Genomic DNA, 24,880 nt, shown 5'->3' with positions numbered 1-24,880 from the left:
TCGCCATTTATTCGTCATTACAAGATAGATACCTTTGCTTCTGCTGAAGCGTCATTTGGCAGGAGGGTTTTGCAGCAGGTGCATCGTGCGAGGGTCTCTCCAGGCCCTTCGACATCCCGCCCTTGAGACAGCCAAATCTTTGGTATGTCCCTCATCTGGACAATGTCACACCCTCATCAAGGAAATTGGGCATTGGTCTTACCTTAAATGCCAGATTTCTTGAGGGGGGTGACATTGTCCAGCCCCTCCCTCTGTCTCAGTGCCTGTACAGTTTATTGTTCTTGTTCAGTAGTTTTTTTCCAGTTGTCCCGTTGGACCGAATTACTTCCTCCTGATAACGGGGGTTCCTGTTGGAGATACTTCTGGTGGCCTTCCTTCGTCAAAACTGAGCATGAAAGGGGCGGAGCAAGGGGAGTGGTCAAAAGTTATGACTCAGCCAGCATCAGATCCGACTGATATAACCCTCATCTGGACAATGTCACCCCCCTCAAGAAATCTGGCATTTAAGGTAAGACCAATGCCCATTTTCTACTTTTCCACATCTTAAGGATTTCAGAGGAATGTTTGTTTAGTACTAATTCTTTGCAGAATTTTAGACAATTATGTAATTAAAAGATTTATTGTTCATCAAATTAAACTGCCCTATCAAATATTACATTCGGGAACAATAGCCATTGTTTTAAATAAAAAGCCATTTTCAAATTAGCTGTTTTCACTGTCATTGGATAAGCTTTCAGAAAGGTCATTCAGTCCAGCTTTGTTCAATGCAGTAATCAAATTTTCCATAGTAGCGTGGATTCCTTCTTGATCTTGCCAGGTAACAAGCAACTGCTTAGCTCTCATCTTCAGATCTTCACTATCTGATTCAATCTGCCTTATATCAGAGTCTTTCATTTCCAGGTATGGAGCCAGGACTTTCCAATATTCACCAAGTCTGTTAGCAAATAATTCTATTTGTTCTCCTGTTACAAGCTTATCCCGTTGAACATCTGGACCTAAAACAAAAATGAGCAAAATTTAGACAATGCTGTTCAATAACTGGGTAGTAAACTAAGCTGTTCCTTGAAACTGACCGTTTTTCATTGGAAGTTCAAGATAATAGCGAAAGTTTATCTGAGCATGGGCAAAGTTTTATTTACTGTATTTTTCGCACTATAAGACCCTCTGGACCATTAGACGCACCAAGCTTTTGGGGAGGGGGAAAAAAATCTGTCTCTGCCTCCCAGCAATTTGCCTCCTTGCAGCAAACAGCAAACAATCTGTCAGTTTCAGCACAGCCTGATTTAGCACGAGCAGCTGATTAGTGGTTGGATTGGTCTCCCAGAATACTGCCAATCAACTGTACCAGGCTGCAGGGAACGCCGCCGCCCATCGCCACCTCTATGTGCCCCATTTTCAGCCTCCGCACGTCCTATTTTCAGCCTGTTCTAGGTGGTGAGGATTGCTGCCACCTCCGCCTCTTGCCTGGAACGGGCCAAAAATAGGATGCATGGAGGCCAAAAACAGGACAAGCTGAGGCCAAAAATGGGGCGCGTGGAGGTGGCGATAGGTAGTAGCGATGGGCGGCGGCAGTGGCAATCCCCGCAGCCTGGAACAGCTGATCGGCGGTATTCTGGGAGGCTGATCCAACTGCCAATCAGCTGCTCATGCTAAATCAGGCTGTGCTGAAGTTGACCAGGCTGTTTGCTGTTTGCTGCAAGAGGCAAACTGCTGGGAGGCAGAAGCCAAAGGGTGGGGGCCGGCGGGTGGGTGGGGCTTCAGCAACATTCGCTCTGTAAGACGCACAGACATTTCTACCCACTTTTCTGGGGGGGGGGAGCACATCTTATAGACCCGAAAAATAGGGTACATTCTAATGCATATAAAATGTTTTCTGAAACATGCTTAAGAAATATCTGACTCTTAAATCTACTGCACGAAAACAAAGATATTAACAATTAGTTTATTTTTATTTATTACATTTAGGAACTGCCCAGCTCTCTCACAGTATTAATTAAATTAATTAATTAAATTAATTAACTAATACTGCTAAACTATATTTCAAGATAATACAAAAAATAATGTATCCAATTTTTAGCAAACACATTGTCAGTAATTTGAAAATAAGTTATCTATATGAACACTGAAGATGTTTTCCTCAAATATATAATGTATTAAGATATTTCAACAACAAAAAGAGAGACAAAAAGGGTAGTGGGGAATTGGCCCTTGGCTTGCTTAGGACTGAATGCATTCAGTTATAATTCATTTTAGAAATACCTAATAAATAAAATTGAACAGTAGACAGAGAAGTCATTTCTAAAATAGATGTTACTGATAAGGGACCATACTGAAAACCAAACCTAATTAACTCAGGTCTATTCATGCAGATGCAGAGGAGAAAAATTTCAGTTGGACTAAGCTAGAGAATATGGCTATTCAAATTAGTAATAAGAAAATATAGAGTGCCAAAATTTAAAAGCGCAATAGAGCAAATGTGCAGCTAAGCTACTGAAGAAAATGTGAATAATGAAACATTAATTACATTTATACACTCACTAAAAACTGAACATAAATTGAATATAAAATAATCACATGAGAAACAGGGAAGGAAGGACTCATGCAAATCAATTTCAGCAGTAGGAATACATGGCTTAAAAACAACATAAAGATAACAGGTACCCGTTTCTCAGATTGGGAAGGAGAAAGAAATTGAAAGGTTGAAGGTGTTCCTATGATATTTGCTCTATGTCATGATGAACCATAACATTTTATTTTATTACTGAATCCTTAAAATGGAAATTAATTTTCAAAGATGATGCAACTGTTCTTAAAGGAATGCCATTTTAAAAAAGTAATAAAAAAGTTACAGGTAGTCCTTGACATTTGTTTAACAATCATTTGAAATTACAACCATGCTGAAAAAATTAGTTAAGACCAGCCCTCATACTTCTGACCATCATAACTTCCCCACAGTCACATTATCAAAATTCAGGTGTTGGCAGCTGGCATATATTTATGATGGTTGCAGCATCCTAGAGTCATGGGATAGCCATTTGTGACTTTCCAGGGGGCTTTCAACAAGCAAAACCAATGGGGTCAACCATTTTTTGCTTAATGATCCTGCGATTCACTCAACAGCAGCAGCAAAATCAAACAACTAAATGACTGCATCGCTTAGTGATGGAGGTTCCAGTTCCATCTGTGGTCATAAGTTGAGGACTAGCTCTATATTAAATCTGAAAAGCGTTTCAAAGAAGAAAGCATTATGAATATTTGAGAAGGTGCCATGTGTTATCCAACAGTAATTGCTGGATGAAATGTCAATCCCAGAGGTCATCCTCAAAAGAAGCTATGAAGATGCAGCACAGCACATATCTTTTCTGCTTCTAAGATACATAAATGTGGGACTCTTTATTTTGAATTGCAATTCAGAGCATAAATAGGAACTTGGGGAGAATGTTCTGTTCACACACTCCTTTTTGTTTTTCAATGGATGTCAAAGGAAACAGTGAGAAGCCCAAGAATCCAGCCTTACTTTCATTGTTTTCTTTTAATAAAGCATCATTATCTTCCTCATCTTCATCCTCGCCTGTTTTAATTTCTTCAGAAGGAGGCTATAATGAGAGAATTGAATATCATTGTTATGTGCAGGGTGGATAAAAATCAATGATTTTTTTAAAAAAATCAGATTTTTTTTATTTAAATCGGATTTTTTTGATTTTTATCGAATTTATTTTAATAAAAAACTTTGGGGGTAAAAATCTATTGTAAGATAGTTTTCTATTTAAGATACATAAATAATTTAGTTTATTCAGTATGAAATGGAGCTTAGTTATGTAGCATGAGGCTGTATATTCTGCAACACTGGGACTATCGGTGAGTCAACAGTGGGTCAAAGGAGTAGCAGAGATGACAGTTGCTCTTTAAAAATTATGATTTAAATCGAGTTGATTTAAATCAAGCCTTTTTACTAGTGATTTAAATCATGATTTAAATTGTGATTTAAATCAACTCGATTTAAATCAAATCCACCCTGGTTATGTGTTTAGTCAAAAAAATGTTGCATGGTGAAAGGAAGTTCTGAAAACATTTGGAAACATTTCCCATTCCCTCCCCACCCCCCGTTTCCCCTTTACACTTTATACATTCACTTTGGACAAGTGAATGTCCAAATGATCTTTTCATGAAAAAACAAGAAATGGGGGAGGAAGGGCAAACTTTCAGTGAAGTACAATATATAATCTTAAAAGATTATCACCATTATCTAAGGAAAAAGATAAATAAAACTACTTATTTTGTACTCTTCTGCAGAGCTCTCTATTCACAAACAAAACTTGACAATTGTATGGAAAATTAATGAAATTGTAGGCAAAACACCCTATCACAAAATATGGTCCCAATATTCTTGTTACTTCTTTAAGTGTCAGATGAATAGTTGATTAAAAGAGATATCCAGCACTAAATTTTGGTCATTTATATCATTTGGAATAGGATAGATTTGGGGAGAGGGGATGAAGTAAAGGAGAAAAAGTAAAGGGTAAAGGAACTTCCTAAAGCAGTGGTCCCCAACCTTTCTAACACCAGAGACTGGTTTCATGGAAGACAATTTTTCCACGGACTGAGGAGGCAATGGTTTTGTGCGCAACCTAGATCCCACGCATGCACAGCTGAAGTTTTGCTCGCTCACCCACTGCTTGCCCAGTCTAATTCCCAATAGGCCATGGACCAGTACCAGTCTGCAGCCCAGATGTTGAAGACCCCTGTCCTAAAATATTTCATTTTCCAGAGTACTAAGTCACATCAAAATGCAGAAGCCTTCATGTAGTCTTTCTCGTAATATAAATTTTCCTCTTGTGTTCTTCTAAGATAGCTAGTATGTTAAAATATATATTTCATGCATCAGATGAACAGCAAAGTTGAGCAATGTTAAGTTGAAACAGATAGCAGAACTTAAATAGAATATGCTTTGTTGACTTTCTTAATCATGGTCACTAAACTATTCTGAATTTATTAAATCTACTATGAATGTTTATATGATTAATTACAGAATGAGAGTGGAATCTATCCGAATCTGGAAGTTAAGCCACTGAATTCAGTGGAATTTACTTCTGAGTGGATAGATTTACAGCAACAATTCATGTTAGGAAATTAAATACTTCAGTAACAAAAAGAGAGGTACTATGTCGGCTCAACACGCTCTATTTAGAAAGTTTATAGAACTGTTTTGCTTCTACTTTAAAAGCATACACAAAAAATAAAAATAGAAATTTTTTTTACAGGCATCATAGCTATTTTTATATTTTTATATATTAATTTTTAAAATTACACCACCACCTTCACTGTATGCATAGAATCTTCAAAATAAGTATATGCATTAGACAATATTACTTACAGGTAATTCTTTAGCTAATTTGATGACCATATTTTCAAGATATTCCGGTAAACTTTTAAACTGTTGATTGGTTGGTTGAAAAAAGTGAGGACTTCTTCTTGCTAATAGTCTTAATGCTCTCCAGCCATAGTTAGAATTATTCACAACCCTATGTTACAAAATCAGAATTAGATTATTTGATAAATAGAAAAAAAATATTTTATTACATCAAAATACAGGTAGTCCTTGTCTTAGACCACAATTAAGCCCAAAATATGGATGTCGCTATGGATGCCCCCCCCCTCCCTTTTTCTGGCCCTGTTATCGGCCTATTGGCCAATGTGGACTTTCTTCCCCAGAGCTTGGGACCTGGCTCTGTCTTTCGTCCTGTCTCCTGACTGTATGGAGGACAAGGCAGTTACGGGAGGATGGATGGAGCCAGTTCCAGACTTCGTTCGCCACGGATGGGACTCATCTTTCCAGGGCCAGGAAGCCCAAACCACCGTGAGAGGGTGGCTTTCGGACTTTTTCTGACTTTTTTCCATCTTGCCTTGATTAGGATGGCCAACCACCGTGAGAGGGTGGTTGGATAGTTTCCCTCAGCTGGACTGAACGTGAGGACTCCTACCCATTACCGTGAGAGGGTAATGGCGACTCTTCCGATTAACTTAGTCTTGCTTCCTGGACATCTGAAACCATCATTAGAAACCCCTAGGCCATGTCTAGGCCAAACTTGTATTATTACTCTAGCGTTAAAATGTATTCTAGGGCAAAGCTTCTTGCGCTGCGAGATTCCCCCCTCTCGCAGGCCTGGCCCTCTATGTTATCGAGGGCCCACCTTAATGACGGATCTTGGGACCCCGAGAGGTGGCATGTCGCAAAAAGGGGATTGAGGGGTTTTTTAAAGACTTTTTTAAATAGACTTTTAAGGGGTTCTGGGGGTGGGGGAGGTTATGTGGGTTTGGGGGAAAACCCACGGGGGTTGCAGACCAGTCCGGTTGTTATTAATGGTGCCGTAGGGGGTGCGGACTCTGGGGGAAAGGGGACTGTTAGAATGCCCTCTAGTGAGGGCTTCTCTATTAACACACTGAGTGGGAGGGGCAGGTATGGCGGGAGCAGGGGGCCATATCATGTGGTGGGGGCTCGTGCTCGCTATCTTCGAGCGATTGCGTGCCCCGGCCCCCTTAGCTCTTCCCGTTCCCCAGGCTGCTTAGAGTCTCAGCGCCCGAGTCTCCGGCTGATGTTATGTAATGCCAGGTCCGTGGTAAATAAAGCCCCCCTCATTTGTGATCTTATTCAGGAGGGGGGAGCGGACCTGGCAGGTATCACGGAGACCTGGTTGGGCCATGAGGGGGGAGTTCCCCTCGTGGAGATGTGCCCATCAGGCTTCCGGGCATTTCATCAGCCGAGAGCTCAGGGCAGGGGCGGGGGGGTGGCGGTCATTCTAAAAGAAGGTCTTGATCCGAGGGAGACCACTGTACCTCAGATAGCCGGATGTGAGTCCCTTTTTGTGAAGTGGGGTCGCGGGGTGCAGATGGGTCTGTTGATCACGTACCTGGCTCCCTGCCACGTGGCAACGACCCTGCCCGAGCTCCTCAATGTTATAGCCGAGGTGGCGGCTGATACCCCCAGACTTGTGGTCATGGGGGATTTCAACCTGCCATCCATCGGTGAAACATCTGAGGTAGCTCGGGAGTTCATGGCTTCCATGACGGCCATGGACCTGACCCAAGTAATTCACGGCCCTACTCATATGGGGGGACACACTCTGGACCTAGTTTTTATCTCTGGTCAGTGGTTGAGTGGCCTCGATATAGGGGATGTAGATATCGAACCCTTGTCATGGTCTGACCACTCGCTCCTTCGACTTGACTTTCTGACCGCCGTACCCCGTCGCAGGGAGGCGGAACCGACCAGGTGGTTCCGCCCCAGGCGCCTGATGGACCCTGATAGGTTCCAGATGGAGCTTGGGCCATTTCCTGAGACTCTAGCTCATGACTCGGCTGATGACCTGGTGGCCGCCTGGGATAGGGCGGCTGCCGGGGCTTTGGACCGGGTCGTGCCTTTGCGGCCTCTGACCCGGCACCGAACTCACCTAGCTCCTTGGTTTTCCGAGGAGCTGAGGGAGATGAAGCGCCGGAAAAGACGCCTAGAGAGCAGTTGGAGGGCCAGTCGTTCCGAGTCTGACTTGACACTGGTAAGGTCTCATATTAAGACCTACCTAGTGGCGATAAAAGCGGCGAAATCTAGCTATTTTGCCGCTCTTATCGCGTCATCAGATAACCGCCCAGCCACCCTGTTTAGGGTGACCCGCTCCCTCCTCCATCTGGGAGCGCGGGAGGACCCCTTGCAGGGCCGAGCTGAGGATTTTGTACAGTATCTGGATGATAAAATAACTCAGATTCGGGAAGACTTGGCCGCCGACTGGGTTAGTTCAGACGAGATGACTGAGGCAGGCCTTGAGAATGTTATCTGGGAGGAGTTCGATCCTGTGGCTCCCGAGGACATGGACAGGATCTTGGGACGGCTGAACGCAACCACATGTTTATTGGACCCGTGTCCCTCCTGGTTGGTGCTGGCTTCCCGGGAGGTTACACGAGGCTGGCTCCAGGGGATTATTAACGCTTCTTTGAGCGAGGGTGTCCTGCCGGCCGCCTTGAAAGAGGCGGTGGTGAGGCCTCTCCTCAAGAAGCCATCCCTGGATCCGGCTATTTTGGCTAACTATCGTCCAGTCTCCAACCTTCGCTTTATTGCGAAGGTTGTTGAGAGTGTGGTGGCGCGACAGCTTCCCCAGTACCTGGATGAAGCTGTCTATCTGGATCCGCTCCAGTCCGGCTTCAGACCTGGGTACAGCACGGAAACGGCATTGGTCGCGTTGGTGGATGATCTCTGGAGGGCCCGGGATAGGGGTTATTCCTCTATCCTGGTCCTATTAGACCTCTCAGCGGCTTTTGATACCATCGATCATGGTATCATGTTGCGCCGGCTGGAGGGACTGGGAGTGGGGGGCACTGTTTTGCGGTGGTTCTCCTCCTATCTCTCCGACCGGTCGCAATCTGTGTTGACAGGGGGGCAGCGGTCGACCCCAAGGCGCCTTGTTTGTGGGGTGCCGCAAGGGTCGGTCCTCTCGCCCCTCCTGTTCAACATTTATGTGAAGCCGCTGGGTGAGATCATCCGTGGTTTTGGGGTGGAGTTCCATCAGTACGCTGATGACACTCAGCTGTACATTTCCACCCCAGACCATCCCAATGATGCCTTGGAAGTGATGTCCCAGTGCCTGGAGGCCGTGCGGGTCTGGATGGGGAGAAACAGGCTTCGACTCAACCCTTCCAAGACCGAGTGGCTGTGGCTGCCGGCGTCCCGGTATAGCCAGCTGACGCCATCGCTGGTTATTGGGGGCGAATCATTGGCCCCCACAGAGAGGGTCCGCAACTTGGGTGTCCTCCTGGATGCGCGGCTGTCCTTAGAAGGGCATATGACAGCCGTGGCCAGGAGGGCTTTTTGTCAGGTTCGCCTGATACGCCAGTTGCGTCCCTTTCTGGACCGGGACTCCCTACGCACGGTCACTCAAGCACTCGTCACTTCTCGTCTGGACTATTGTAACGCTCTCTACATGGGGCTCCCCTTGGGGTGCACCCGGAGGCTCCAACTGGTGCAGAATGCGGCTGCGCGGGGGATTATGGGAGCGACGGGGCGCTCCCATGTGACTCCTCTCCTGCGCGAGCTGCATTGGCTTCCGGTGGACTTCCGGGTGCGCTTCAAGGTGTTGGTGATTACCTTTAAAGCGCTCCATGGCTTAGGGCCAGGGTACTTACGGGACCGCCTTCTGCCACCAATAGCCTCCCACCGGCCGGTTCGCTCCCACAGAGAGGGTCTCCTCAGGGTGCCGTCGGCCAGACAATGCCGGCTGACGACCCCCAGGAGGAGAGCCTTCTCTGTGGTGGCACCTACCCTATGGAACAATCTACCCCCAGAGATACGAGTGATCTCCGACCTCCGGATTTTTCGTCGGGCCCTAAAAACTCATTTTTTTCAACTAGCTGGTCTGTCCTGATTTTAGGGTTAGTTTTAAAATTTTTAAAATTTTAATATTTATTTTAATTGACAAGTTTTAAATTATGAGCCAAATTTATAAATTATCTTAATTTTATTTTAATTGTGATGTTTGTATAGATGTTTTTTATCTGGCTGTTCACCGCCCTGAGTCCGAAAGGAGAAGGGCGGTATAGAAATGCGAATAAATAAATAAATAAATAAAAATAAAATATCTGTTGCTAAGTGAAACATTTGTTAAATGAACTTTCCCGATCTTTCGTAAGTGAATCATAGCAGTTGTTGAGTTAGTAACACGGTTACTAAGTGAATCTGGCTTCCCTATTGACTTCGTTTGTCAGAATGTTGTAAAAGGTGACCCCAAGACATAAATAAGAGTCAGTTGCCAAGCATCTGAATTTTGATCACATGACTACGGTGATGCTGCAATGACCCTGTGAAAAACAGTCATAAGTCAGTTTTTTCAGTGCCATTGTAACTTCAAATGGTCACTAAATGAAGTGTTGTAAGACAAGGACTACCTGTATGTTTTGAATATATGCCTGAACAAGCAGAATTATGAAAAAAATGATTTGTGGAACATACTTAAATTCTTTATCAACCATGTTTTCAGGATCTGCCTGTTCTATAGCTTCTTCAAAAAACTCTTCCAATGTTGGCATATATTCTCTAGAAAATAAAGGCAAAGTAAGTGCTTTATTTGGAAGGAAGAAGTGTTTATTAAAACTATTACCTTCTCTCTAAAATAGCAATTAAACTGTTAATTTTTCTGCCTCAACTTCTTTATATTTAGAGTGAGAAATCCTTTGCATGAGCAATTCAATAAGTTCAAATCAATAAAGCAATTCAATATTGAGATTATTCCTCTTACACTATGTAGCCTATCATAAGGCACATACATTCATTTGGGAAAAAACATTTCATTCAGATTAAATTATCAAAGATAGCAGAATTAATTACATTAGAGTAAAATTAGTGCAAGTTGGAGAACCAATCCAATTTCCAGGTAGCCCCGTTACTGGACAGAAGCTATGTCCAACACTGTTTTCTCTGTCAGGAGATCAGAGGGGAAATGTCTCTTTGGCTCTTCTTAGACAAAGAAAGGCAATGCATGCAAGAAAATAATGAACAATCACTTCCTGCCTCATCTACATAGACTTCCTGCCAGCTGCGATTGGCATCTAATCCTTGCTGGGCTTGGGCCTTCCTCTACCTTTTCTTAAAAGAGAAAGTTACAGGCCAGCTAAAGTGTAATGCTAAATGCAGGTATATCAAATGCGGACACTAACAAAAACAATTCAAATTACACAGAAGGAATTTGAAAAAAATGTGCAAATGCCTTGCATAAGAATCTGTGGGCTAGAGATACCCTACCTTTAATCTAGCAAATTATGAAACTTGATATAAAGGTTGCAAAAAAACCAAAACCCTATTGATAGATTGAATTAGCATTTATCTATTTTCACATAAGTACCAGGCTACAAACCAGGAAATCATGACTTCCTTAACAGGTCCCACAGGATTGTTTTGGGGAAATTAGGAGCAGGAAGGAGTATTGATTATGCTTACCACCTTGAGTTATTTATAAGTACAATAAAGCCAAGATATAAATAAATATGCTACGTCTTGCATTGTATTACATACTTTTCCCCAAGAAGCAACCTTTGTTGATGTATAAATAACCCAACCACCATGAAAAATATAGATGGGAACTCGAATCAATTACATATGACTAGGTCTTGACAGAATCCAAAAGATTAAAAGAGAATATCCTTCACATAATATGCAGTATTTCATCCATGGGGAAGGGAGAAAAAATTCAATTATCCCATCCTGATAGTTATCCAAGTGCCATTCAAGTGCCACACCCAATAAAAAGAGGAGAAAAGTACAAAATAAAAAAATAAACAAAAAGAACATAAGTGATGTTTGGGGATTTCCTGTTTCCTTTGATTGTGATACAAGGGCATATCTATTTTTTTAGCAGGATCCCCAATTTACAAATCAGTTTTGAGGAGCTGTAACTTGATTAGCAAAATCATCTGCCAATCCCAGAGATCTGTAGCATTAATGTCCCTAGAATATTAGTTTAGGAAGCACCAGTGTTACAAGAACTACAACTACTCACCGATTCTCAGATTTACATGCTTCCATGTTATCAGGGCATAAATTCCAGAGGCGAGTTAATTCTTCGCTATAAACCAAAACACATAGCATATTACTATTTCTTATATTTTGTGATTCATATGCCAATTATTTCTGAAGACAACTACTCTTCAACAAAAGGCATAGGCCTATGTATGTGTTTGTGTGCAGATAGGAGAGATTTTATACCATTAACATTAGCATAATCAACGTATAACTATACTGTTATTCAAAACTTTCTATATAACAACCAGCTTAGCATAAACAAGTTTTTATTTCAATGCTCTCATGTTTCTAAAATAAGATATGATTTAACAAGCAATTCTAATATTGATAAAGTAAAAATAAATCTGTGTGAGATTTATTTTTATTTGTACATTTCTATCCCGATTATCATTAAAAGTAGTCAAAAACAGGTACAATTTATTTTAAACAGTATTCCCAACCTTGCAATGTCACTTTGCATCATTTAATTTACACTACAAAAGTAGAAATAAATTAATAAAGGACTGAACATACTTTCCCATTAGAATTTTTTTGTTAGGTCCTTTCCCTAAGAAATCTTCAGGAGCTGGTCTCTTTCGCACAAAAGGTCTCACTGGCTTGGAATCACTCTGTCTATAAAACAAGATATTGGAGTTAAGAACTACTGTAAGTGTAGGGTTTATACAGGTGGTCCTCGAGATATGACTGTGATGGAGTCTGCAGGTCATTAAGCGGAACGGGGTGATTCATGGATGGAGGAGGCCCTTGGAAGCCTACTGTAGGCCCTGGTCCTGGTCCTATTAGATCTCTCAGCGGCTTTTGATACCATTGACCATGGTATCATGCTGCACCGGTTGGAAGAGTTGGGGGTGGGGGGCACCGTGCTGCGGTAGTTCTCCTCCTTTCTCTCCGACCGGTCGCAGTTTGTGTTGGCAGGGGGGCAGAGGTCGACCCCAAGGCGCCTTATATGTGGGATGCCACAGGGGTCGGTCCTCTCGCCCCTTCTGTTCAACATTTATGTGAAGCCACTGGGTGAGATCATCCATGGTTTCGGGGTGAAGTACCATCAGTACGCTGATGACACTCAGCTGTACATCTCCACCCCAGACCACCCCAACGATGCCCTTGAAGTGATGTCCCGGTGCCTGGAGGCCATGCGGAACTGGATGGGGAGAAACAGTCTCAGGCTCAACCCATCCAAGATTGAGTGGCTGTGGTTTCCGGTGTCCTGATATAGTCAGCTGGTGCCATCACTGACTATTGGGGGCGAGTCGTTGGCCCACACGGAGAGGGCTCGCAACTTGGGTGTCCTCCTGGATTCACGGCTGTCTTTAAAAGAGCATTTGACGGCTGTGGCTGGGAGGACTTTTTATCAGGTTCGCCTGATCCGCCAGTTGCGTCCCTTTCTGGATAGGGACTCCTTACGCATGGTCAATCATGCCGTCACTTCCCACCTGGACTACTGTAATGCTCTCTACATGGGGCTCCCCTTGAGGAGCACACAGATGCTCCAACTGGTGCAGAGTGCGGCCGCGCGGGTGGGTATGGGAGCGACGTGGCGTTCCCATGTAACACCTCTCCTGCGCGAGCTGCACTGGCTCCCGGTGGTCTTCCGGGTGCACTTCAAGGTTTTGGTTATCACCTTTAGAGCGCTCCATGGCTTAGGACCCAGGTACTTACGGGACCGCCTGCTGCCACCAGTAGCCTCTCACCGGCCAGTACGCTCTCATAGAGAGAGGCTCCTCAGGGTGCGGTCGGCCAAACAGTGTCGACTGGCGGCCCCCAGGGGAAGAGCCTTCTCTGTGGGGGCACCTGCTATCTGGAATTAGCTCCCCGCCCGAGATACGGAGGATCCCGGATTTATGCACCTTCCGCCGTGCCCTCAAGACCTTTTTATTCCAACAGGCTGGCCTGGCCTAACCTCCCTTTTTAATTGTAAATTTTAAATTTGTCTAAAACTTTAGGGGTGTTTTAATCTATTCCAGGCCAAATTTATTTAATTAGGTTTTTATACTGTTTTTAAATTTTGTATCTGTGTCCTTCAGCACTATCATAGCTTAGAATAATACCAAACGAATGGTCATAACTCAAAAACTACCTGCAATGTTGATTAAAAAGAAATGTTTATATACACAACCTTTCTTTCACAAAGCTTGGACAGCCCTCATTTTTCCATGAATTCCAATTTTCTTCTGTGTTTAATATATGCTGTAAAAACAAAAGTAATATCAGTAAGAAAAAGGGATTTTTAGAGGCAGAAAATGAGAGTTAGCAAAAAATGTAGCTTTTCTATCTTGCTGTACAGTAGAAGTGCTCCACTAAATGTAGAATAAATGTTAAAATCATTAAATATATAAAAATATTTTAAAAATTCAGAATTAAAAAAGAACCCAGTGGGAGAACTGAATTCAGGGATCTCAAAAGCATGAATTTATTTTTAAATGGTTACTGTGAGTAGGAGACCTGGTGCCAAATAGACCAGATTTACTTTAGAGGAATTATTACAATTTATGGTGCTTATCTAAAGTCTGACAGCCAGTCTGGTGTAGCAGCTAAGGCTTCAGGTTAGAAACTGGAAACCATGAGTTCTAATTCCATCTTGGGCACAAAGCCATCTGGGTGATGCTGGACTAGACTTTCTCTCTCTCCTAGGAAAGAGGCAATGGCAAATCACTTCTGAAAAACCAATGCCAAGAAAACTGTAGAGACTTGTCTAGGCAGTCTCTGAGAATTGAACATAATTGGACAGAAGAAAGAAAAACCTAAATTTAATTGAAATTTTGAACAAGGCACTTACCTCTACCATTTTGGAGAACCTTTTTCCATCAGGTGGGTTTTCTGATAGAAGCTGTAATTAGAAAAGCCACAAAAATCAAACGTTGCAGCAGAGCAGCTAAAAATGTGATGCTCAGCAATAAAGCTAGAATATAATATGGAATGTATTCAAAATAAAATGTATGAAAAATTTATTCCTAAAAGCACTATTGTAAAATTAGATGCACAAGATGATTAATTAATCTGACCTGGTAAACTTGTTTTGTGGTAGCTTCAATCCACAGGGACTGTTCATCAGTCAGAATAAAGTTTGAACTAGGAAATAAGACACATATAAGTCAAAACATGCAGAGTGCATTTGATCCAGATTTTTCTTAAGTAGCAGCAGCAATAGCCTCAATTGAGCAGAGTTCCATACAAATACTCTCATGAGGGAATTAGCAAGAAATTTCACTAATTACTTTACTGCATCACAGCCAAGCAACACTCTATGTAATTTTAAGAGGTGTGGATGAGGGATGAATCAATGAAATTTGCTGCCTTCCTGCTATTGATACAGGACTGAAGTCTTATCTGTAGGAGGCATTTTGCTAAGTCTACTGATAATTAATTTTTTTTTTAAATGATTGTATACCAGTAGCTTCTGTTTCTCTCTGAAAGACAAAAAATATGATGCTTGATGCAACCAAAACTAAGAAAATACTAACCTCACTGGTTTTAATGGAACATATTTAAATATTTAATTTTAGGCTGAAGATGTATGCTCTTTTTCACATTTTCCTGGTTCTTAAAGCAAAATAAATAATCCTTACTTTAAAATGCCATTCTATATGAGACTTGTTCATTCCAATCTTTTTCCAGCACCAGAACTTTTATTACAGTAATTTAACTGTTAGATTTGTTGGACTCCTAGGGTTGGAAGGGACTTTGGAGGTCTTCTAGTCCAACCTGCCCCTGCTCAAGGCAGGATACCAGGGATGGGCAATTTACTTTCCCAAGGGGTTGCGTGAGAAACTGGGACTGTGGCAGAAAGCAGAACTGCAGGGAAGGTTATGTTTTCTTTTTACAACTAGTTATCTCTCACTTGTATTCAGTTACACTTTTAATTTACTGCATTAATTTACTTCTTATTTCTGTGTCCACACCAAGAACATCAATGACCTGAATAAGCAAGATCACATTCAGAGAATAGAATAAGGAGACAGCCCAGGGGTCAAATGTATACAGATTTCTATAAAAGCAGTGCAAATATGAATTTCAAATCATAGTAAGAAGTATTGCAAAGTCTAAAAAATTAAAATACAGTAATTAGTGGATATTTTCCAATGTATAGTATTTAGAAGCAGATTTATACAATCAGACAATGATAGCAGTGAGTTGGATCACATATATTAAAGAAGTAAACAAGTTTAATTAAATGTATTTAAAAGACTTTACCAGCTTACCTTTTAAACTTTACCTGCCCCTTTAAATACTGAAATAATATTAAATACTGCAATAGGATATGGCGGCGAAAATTGCTGTCACTCAACTGTAAATCCATTAACTATTAAAGAGAGAGAAAGAGATAAACACATAGACATTCTTCAGTTTTCTGTTTTTAATAATACAAAAGTAAGTAGAATGAAATTAATGGGATAAGTACCGTGTTTCCCTGAAAATAAGATCCTGTCTTATATTTTTTTGAACCCTGAAATAAGCGCTTGGCCTTACCGCCATGTGTTCAAAAGACCCATTGGGCTTATTATCAGGGGATGTCTTATTTTGGGGGAAACAGGGTACAATTAAAATGGACGAAATCACACAAGAAGTTTGCTGCAGTGTACTGGTTTTTGGAATCAGTACACTGGGTGCATACATAAAATATTAAATTTAAGTATGAAACTTAGATTTTAAAAAATGAACTTTTCCTATCTTGATTTTAAAAGAATAATCAAATGTGAAAAATTTCTTTAACTGATTCTTAAAGGCCACAGTTGTACTTGTGTTAAGAAGCTCACTTTATTAATCTTATTTGTAAAAAAAAAAAAAAAAGTTACGTTATTTCTGAGAAATGAAAGAGCCTTAGCTAAGTACACATTGCTGAATACCTGGGGGGGGGGGGCACAAAACTCCACAAAACACCTGGCCATCACAGTTATCAATAATCTTAATCCCAATCATGTACTAATCTTGTAGCTAATGGGTCAAGTAGTTTTTGAATAATTTTTTTTCATGCTTTACCCAAAATTACAGCTTCCTTCCAGGATGGCTTCTGCTTTGCAATATTAAATCCAATCAAAATACAGGGGTTCCTTTCTTAACAATCACTTCTTCAGCAACAGTTCACACCTACAATGGTAGTTTTGACCACTCCTCATATCTGTGGCTGTTGCAGCATCCCTGCGTTCATGTGATTGCGATCCACACTCAGCTCACAATTGCAACATCCCAGTCTCATGATTGCCATTCTTTCAATTGCCAGCTTTCCTTTCAGATTCCCACAAGCAAAGTCAATGGGAAACCTGCAGGTTGCAAATGATGACCATGCAATGTTGCACTTAAATGTTGTGGGATTTGCTTAATGATGACAACTATTAAGTATTGAACTGTTGTTTCTAAGCGGCACAATCATATGATGTTGTGCTTGACTATCACATTGTTAAGCAACAGAAATTCCTGCCCCATGACTGTTAACTGAAGACTACCTGCACTTTCCTTCAGCATTTTTATTCTTCATTGCTAGTTTAGAAATAATAAGTTCTACACCAAATGTCTCTGGATATTCTCTGTCATCCAGGTCATGGTTGTCCCAAAGGTACTTTTTTCAAGAGGCAACTGGACTTTTTGGTTTTTCTTTGAAGACGTTCCGCTTCTCATCCAAGAAGCTTCTTCAGCTCTGACTGAGTGATGGGAAATGGAAGGAAAATGGAAGAAATCCTTCCATTTATTACCATCCAGTCAGAGCTGAAGAAGCTTCTTGGATGAGAAGCGAAATGTCTTTAAAGAAAAACCAGAAAGTCCAGTTGTCTCTTGAAAAAAGTACCTTTGGGTTCTACAACTCCAGTAATTTATCTTTCGCCCAACTACTCTGTGCAAGCAGAAAAGCCCAGAGTTCCAAATGTCTGCTCTTTTCCTTCAGCATTTCCTGAGAAACCCAGAGAGACTACTAGCCAAGAGAAATAACAAAATCCTGATAGGTGAAGGGAGTTCAGTGACAAGACAATCAGATAATAATCCATCAATATTTTCTGCCAACTGAAGAACTAATACAGTGGTAACGATTAAGACAAAATTCCTCTTGCAGTAAAATCTAGTTTTAGGGACACGAAAAATATACCTTTTCACTTGTAAGAAATTTTGCAAAATAAACATGCTCTCCTCCAGTTTTCAGCTCTTCTAATTTTTTTCTTGATGCCTGAGTGTCATCCAACTTGTAGCTCTCAAAGACAGTTAATACTTCTTCTGAGTACTTTTAAAATAGATCACATAAAATGCAACAATCAAATTATAGCCTCAGAACAGAAGTGAGATTTGATGAGATGCAAACGATGCTGGTCTACTCTCTTTTATTTCCATTACCCACTGCCCAAGAATGCATTTTATATACAAGTACATTAACAAATGGCTTCCAGTAAAAGAAAGCTAGAGAGCCATTACAAATAAAATCCCCTCAAATTGTCATTTGCACTGCGTTGTCTACAACTCTTAATTAATATTCCTTCAATGCATTCTAAAATGTGTATTAATAGGCACTGTATTAAGGCATGAAAGCTGTTGGGTGACTTTGGGCCAATTCCTTTCTTATAGCCCAACTCACATCAAATGGTTGTTGTAGGGAAAATAGGGGGCAGGAGTACTGGATATGTTCAACCTTCTGAGTTATAAAAAAGTGGCTTAAAATAACAATAATTCTTTTGCTTGGAATTTCATAAGTAATAGTATTTATATACCCACAAATAGAAATGAAATATAATAAGCACAATACCTTAAGAAATATTTTCCATGAGACCTTTTCATAGCACTGCACAGGATTTCTGAAATAATCTTGAAGTGACCAAAATTTTCTGTACAGATTATAATCTATTGGAATGGAACTGACAAAAAAAATATTTACAATATATTCATTCATAAATATCTCTGGCTATTATTGAAAATAAATTTGGTACATTTATTATTTAAATACATATATACATACATTTGTTGTCCTATTGATATTACATAAACACAGAAATGAGAACTTGTTCAATCAATAAACATCTTTGGTTCTCAATAAACACGGCTATGACCAATAATTTTCCCTATTTAATAAGATTTTACTAGACTTTCATAAAAATAGTAATCTACAGCAAATGTAAAAGTTATAGGCAATCTTTTTAACAGATATAATTCCAATAGATTTTACAACTGGAAATTTAAATTTATCTCTCCTTACCAACTTGTAGGAGCTTCATCATCTCCCATTTCACCTTCTTCCACTTCCATTCCTTCCTCTCTCTCCTCTGCATGCTAAAGTCACAGAATTAATTTAACATTAATTTCCATTCCATCTACATGAGTAGAAAACTTCTATTCATTCAAAACAAAACACTAACATTTTGGGCAATTACTAATAGATGAAGAAGCAAATTATATCATGATACTTATTTAAAATTGGAAATGTAAATAATCAGTAATCTGCTGAAAGACTTCAGTGGTCGCTCAAACAGAACAGACCATGAGTATTTTTAAAAGGAACACTGAAATTGATTTCACAAATTGGGAAGTTTTTTTTCCATTTCTGCATCTCCACCAAAATTTGTTCCTTAAGCAACTATTATAATTCATGATTTTGGTGCAATATAAATTAAATAATAGACTGCCGTGATACTTTATGCATAAAATCACTTCATGGTCCTTCTTTTGAGAGAATTATAGCCTGCATATTATATCTACACTTTCCAAGTTTTTCACATTGTGTGGATAACAGAGAATAATAATAATAAAAAAAACCTTCTGTCCAAGGGTGCTGTCTTGCTCACTGGTATTAAAAACTGTGATATTTTCCAAATTAAATTGACTTTGCAAGTTAAGCCCTGTAGGGGGAAAAATTTGATCAGGCAAAATAATCTGAAATGATATTTGCAAATATCAGTTTTCTGAGCAGTTTATAAATAACCATACAATATTTCAATTTTTAAAAATGCAGACAATGGTATTTAAGAAAATTTGGAAAAAAACGTCCTGTATATGGCAAATTACAGACATAAAATGATATTGTAAAATTAGGACCAAACTGGGTTTGAAATACATGTGATGGGTTAATCTGTTCATTGTATTGCTGTTCATGCTTAAAAAATATTTTAAAAAATATTTAAAAAAGAAACTTACCTGACTTTTCTGAAAGAGGAAATAACCTGGCTAAGAAGAGCTGAATTCTTCCACAAAATACTGTATTTTGTGATTTTGACAGTCTTCTTAAAAGATCTTAATGATATCAAAGAAAAATGTATTTAAGTTTCCAACATTTTTAAAATGTTACAGGGATAGACTCTGGTATCAAACAGACAGCAGTACATATTTTCCACTAATACAATCATGCATTCTCTTTAATATCCGGATTTTTTATTTATTTTCCACATGGAAAGAACTGAACTATCTGGAGTAATCTTTGAGTAAATATTCTAAAGATGATGGTGTTACTAAATTGCATATGTACACAGTTCTATATCCTTTTCAGATAGATATATTATAGTTCAAATAAAAATGCAGTTATGTCAAGTAAAAAGTGCTAAATAAACCAATACAGACAGTCCTCAACTTACGACAATTTATGTTGCTAAGTGATAAATATGTTAAGTGAGTTTTGCCGCATTTTACAATCTTTCTTGTCACATTTGTTAAGTGAATCACTGCAGTTGTTAAGTTAGTAACACAGTTATTAAGTGAATCTGGCTTCCCCATTGACTTTGCTTGTCAGAAGGTTGCAAAAGGTGATCACATTATTTATTTATTTTATTTTATTTATTATTATATTTCTATACCGCCTTTCTCCCATAGGACTCAAGGCGGTGTACAGTCAAGAAAAATATAGATACACAAACATCATAAAATTGCTAATTAAAATTATTATTATAACATAGTTTGGCCCAATTAAATAGAACCTAAAATTAGATAACATTTTAAAAACATTCACATGTTCATATGTTTAGCCCCGCCTGTTGGAACATCAGGGTTTTGAGGGCATGGCGGAAAGCACGGAGATCAGGGATATTTCGTATCTCAGGGGGCAGTTCATTCCAAAGGGTTGGAGCCCTCACAGAGAAGGCCCTCCCCCTGGGAGTTGCCAGTCGGCCTAATTTGACTGATGGTACTGAGTAGTCCCTCCCTGTGAGAATTGGTCGGTGGGAGGCTACTGGTGGCAAAAGACGGTCTTGTAGGTACCCAGGTCCTAAGCCATGGAGCGCTTGGTGACTAACACCTTGAATCACACCCGGAAGACCACCGGGAGCCAGTGCAGCTCGCGTAGGAGAGGTGTTACATGGGCGCAACAAGCTGCGCCCATAATCACCCGCGTGGTTACATTCTGGACCAGTTGGAGCCTCCGGGTGCTTTTCAAGGGGAGCCCCATGTAGAGAGCATTACAGTAATCCATACGGGAGGTGACTAGGGCATGAGTGACCATGCGCAAAGCGTCCCGATCCAGAAAGGGACGCAACTGGTGGATCAGGCGAACCTGATAAAAGGCACCCCTGGCCACAGCCATCAAATGATCTTCTAAAGATAGCCGTGAATCCAGGAGGACACCCAAGGACATTACCCTGGAACATTACAACCATCATAAATATGAGTCAGTTGCCAAACATCTGAATTTTGATCACGTCACCATGGGGATAATGCAATGGTTGTAAATGTGAAAAATGGTCATAAATCACTTTTCAGTGACATTGTAACTTTGAATGATCACTAAACGAACTGTTATAAATCGAGGACTACATGTAATGTTTCATTACAGAATTATAATGTCAGATCTTGATCAACAACAGTAGGACATTAGTAGAGTTTTAACACGCAGCATTGAAAATTACACTGAAGGCTGTATCTTCATTGGCAATGCTAGAAAAAAGGCTACTCACCATTGCACATTCTCAGTAAATAATTCTTTCCCGCAGAGTAAAACGTGTTCTAAAAATAACATATAATTCAACATAATTAGTTGATATTTAAAAAACAGAATGCAGTTAATTACATTAGAAAGATAATCGGAGTAGGATTATAAATAGTCTCTCGTGCTATAAAATATATATTTCAAGCAAACAGGGAAGAATATGTTCATATTTATTAAATATTTACAATAGGCCTTTGTAGTTACAGTGCAGCAGAAACACTTCACACAAAACCACAGAACAAAATATATCTAAACATTCAGTTTCAAATCAAACTGTAATTTCAAAGCAGAATAAAAATAAAATGCATTGAGATTTTTCTAAATAAGAATCAATCAATTTATTTTTATTGATAATTTTTTAATGAAATACAGACAGAACAGGAGTTGACATGCATCACACTGAGGTTATACCAATGTTGTGCATCGTGGGCAAAAAATTATTAGCTCAAAACAATGGTTGAAATACAGCAAATCAAATAATGTTCTTTTGGTCAATCACCAAATCACATACTTACATATCAATGGTATTGCCCAACCCTAACCTCACAGAACAAATGTATTCCAACACAGTTAAAAAGACTTAAAAATAGTCTTATGCCAACTATGCATTTTTCTTTTTTAATCTAACAAACTATTATGCAAAATTTGGTTTTCTTTATGTCTCTGTGTCTGCATATTTGTGGAGATGAACTGGCTAACAAAAAAGCAGATTATAACACATCATAATATCAGGATGAGACAATGTGCTTCGGAAAACAGAATTTAGAAGGACATGTTCTTTTGATTCAACCTCCCCAGAAATGCAAAGGCAAATTCTTTTCTTCCAAGGAAGTTTCTTCTTCCTGAGTAAGGTATTTTACCAGTAGGAATAACTAAACTGCAGACAAGAGCACTTTGTAAAACTTATATCTAATTCACCCTCCCAGCAGTTTTATTTTGGGGAGATAGTCCTTTGGTATCTTTGAAAAATCATTTGTGGTTTTAAATACTAAATTGAATACTTTATACTAAGCTAAAAAAGGTTGATAAAGTACCACAGTGAGTTACAAGTATGTTTTAATCCATGAACCAAAAAAATCTTGTTATATTTTTAACCACAATTTTGAAAGATCATCATAGTCCACTTACAACTGTCTAAGAACTTCTCTAAGTTATTTGCTAGTAAAATAAACAGTACTAATGAAAGTCACTCTAAACAACCATTTTGGGTTAAACATCCAAAAAATGTTGGATTTAGGAATGGTATTAAAGCTGTGATTCCAGTGCAGTCACAAGTAATCTCTGGCCAGTGGACTTAATAAAGTTTATGAATGTTCCCAACTTTTATCTCATTTTTTTTCAGAATCCCACCCAGTGCTCAATAATGCTTTGTTCTTAAGTATTTGCACTTCTTTCCTGCAATTGACAAATGACACAATTAAATACTTAATCATTTAATACAGAGTGATCAATTTGTATTATTCAAAACAACATATCTGTTTGTTTTACATAATTCTTGCATGCTAACCAAATTATTCACCTATTAATCTATTACAAAAATGAACTTTTAAAACTTAACAAATTCCATTATACTTACCGATTTCCACGTGGTAACATTTTTTTCCACAAAGGTGAAAATTCTGTCACACTGATCCAAAGGAAGGCAATCCAAAACATCTCCCAAGAGCACAAAAGGGGTTGATGCAGTACAAATACCTTCATGGGAGAGAATCTGTTTGTATGTCTGCCAAAATGATTTCTCTTTATAAAAATTAATCGACATTTTTTCAAGGATCTTGCTCGTTACCAATAATACAGAATTTGATTTTCATTTTATTATAAACTGCCTTTAAAAATAATGTAAAAGTAGCCCTTGATTTACAATTATTCATTCACCACTCACTCAAAATTACAGTGTTGAAAAAATAGACTTTATGACCCATGCTCAAAGTTATGGCCACTATAGCACCCTGTGGCCATGTGATCAAAATAGGGTGCTTAGTAGCCCACCCTCACTTATGTCTACTAGGCACTACGACTCCTACCTATTCCCTCCCATCTATGCCCTTTTGGCTGCCCTGCACAGTGGCACTCTTCAGCAGCAGCACCAGGGCTGTGGCTGAAGTTGAAGCAGTAGGGAGCCTTCAGCAGTTTCAGCCAGCTACCATCAGTCCCAGGATTTTACTTTAGCTCCAGTGCTGCCACTGCAACTGAGAAACGGTGCCTTAAACCCACAGCCAGCCACGCTCCCTTGCGTTCGTGTCGGATGCACCAAGGCACTTCTGGATGGAAAGAATTAGCCAGTGACATCACTGTTGCTCAGGGGACGTTCAATTGGGAGTTCCTTTCATGTTCCTGTTACTGTGACCACCAAAGTGGTATCTGTTTATTTGTTTGCGATTGCACACTTTTGAACTATTAGGTTGGCAGGAAATGGAGTGAATGACAGTTGATCACCTCTCAATGCAGCAGCCCTCAGGTCTCAAATGGTGCCATGCTAGCATCATTGCACAAAGCTCTCATTTTGCTGAAGGCCCCAGGTCTCTACTTCAGACCCAGACCCAGGGCTGCCATTGATGAGTGCAGGGCTGTCCAAAGGACAGACATTGGGGTGGAAATAGGCAGGTGACTTACTTTAGTCATTAAGTGCTGCTGGGGTGGGTGGAGCAGTTGTGGCTTTGTACTTCATTGCAGAACCCTACAGCACCACACTTACATGTAGTGTGTGCCAGGCCTTCCAGGGCCTCCCCCACTCCCCTGCAACATCCCACAGGCCTTCTTTGAGAGTCCTTTTAACAACCCATGATTCTTGGTTAATGACAGCTAGCAATGCCAGGATTGTGGTCACTAAATGGTGTATTCACGTGACATCTTGCTTAATGATTGAAATTCCATTCCCGATTGTGGTTGTAAGTCATTCTTATAAGCCATTCTTACAGGTAAGTAAAGCTATAGTAAAGCTAATGAACATTAGCTGAACATCTGATTGAAGCTGCAGGTCAGTAGCTTTAGCCATACACTTTAGCTTGTTTATAATCTGCAGAATTAGAAAAAAAATATTTTCTAAAATGTTAAAGTAGCCTAAAGTCAATGGCTAATGCTACTGAACTGCAGTTGCAACCCAAGCTGTGTTTAATAGACTGTAATTTTATTTAATGGAAGCAATTAACCTGTAATCCTAGATTCAAACAATTCATTCAAACTCAGGTGTTAATTTACATTCTGTATTGTTAAAAGCCAATGTAGGAAGACATAGATTTTAAATATTCCACCATGCTAGCAGTGGCTACCTCAACTTGTACATCTGTTACCATTCACTGTGACTGGAATTATGGGACTAAACTATACTTCCTAATAATTTAAGCAGTACTAAACAGTACAGGAACATCAGACTGCTCAGCTGTGATGCTAAAGATTTTACCATCACTAACCTACATGTTCTGTATAACATTTGATTAATGGAT

At 39.8% G+C, this 24,880-nt stretch overlaps 1 protein-coding gene across 1 annotated transcript in view; it reads right to left on the bottom strand.

Annotated features, from left to right (window-relative positions):
- Window positions 1-603: 603 nt before the first annotated feature.
- THOC1 (THO complex subunit 1) overlaps window positions 604-24,880 on the bottom strand; it is a 27,680-nt gene continuing 3,403 nt past the window's right edge. The window contains exons 5-21 of the mRNA XM_034429562.3: window positions 23,014-23,132; window positions 21,406-21,454; window positions 19,661-19,756; window positions 19,283-19,365; window positions 18,726-18,799; window positions 18,279-18,387; window positions 17,631-17,762; window positions 15,757-15,857; window positions 14,560-14,626; window positions 14,334-14,384; window positions 13,674-13,744; window positions 12,071-12,169; window positions 11,535-11,600; window positions 9,992-10,075; window positions 5,375-5,522; window positions 3,518-3,596; window positions 604-995 (exon numbers count right to left, since the gene is read on the bottom strand). Of these exons, the coding sequence (XP_034285453.1) occupies window positions 703-995; window positions 3,518-3,596; window positions 5,375-5,522; window positions 9,992-10,075; window positions 11,535-11,600; window positions 12,071-12,169; window positions 13,674-13,744; window positions 14,334-14,384; window positions 14,560-14,626; window positions 15,757-15,857; window positions 17,631-17,762; window positions 18,279-18,387; window positions 18,726-18,799; window positions 19,283-19,365; window positions 19,661-19,756; window positions 21,406-21,454; window positions 23,014-23,132 (1,721 nt within the window). The 3' untranslated portion in view covers window positions 604-702. The remainder of the gene's footprint in view (window positions 996-3,517; window positions 3,597-5,374; window positions 5,523-9,991; window positions 10,076-11,534; window positions 11,601-12,070; window positions 12,170-13,673; window positions 13,745-14,333; window positions 14,385-14,559; window positions 14,627-15,756; window positions 15,858-17,630; window positions 17,763-18,278; window positions 18,388-18,725; window positions 18,800-19,282; window positions 19,366-19,660; window positions 19,757-21,405; window positions 21,455-23,013; window positions 23,133-24,880) is intronic.

The sequence above is a fragment of the Pantherophis guttatus genome, chromosome 3 (genome assembly GCF_059756535.1).
Source record: "Pantherophis guttatus breed Tessera chromosome 3, ASM5975653v1, whole genome shotgun sequence".
Taxonomy (NCBI): domain Eukaryota; kingdom Metazoa; phylum Chordata; class Lepidosauria; order Squamata; family Colubridae; genus Pantherophis; species Pantherophis guttatus.
Note: the sequence above shows the minus strand (reverse complement) of the source record. Positions and strands in the feature narration are given on the sequence as shown.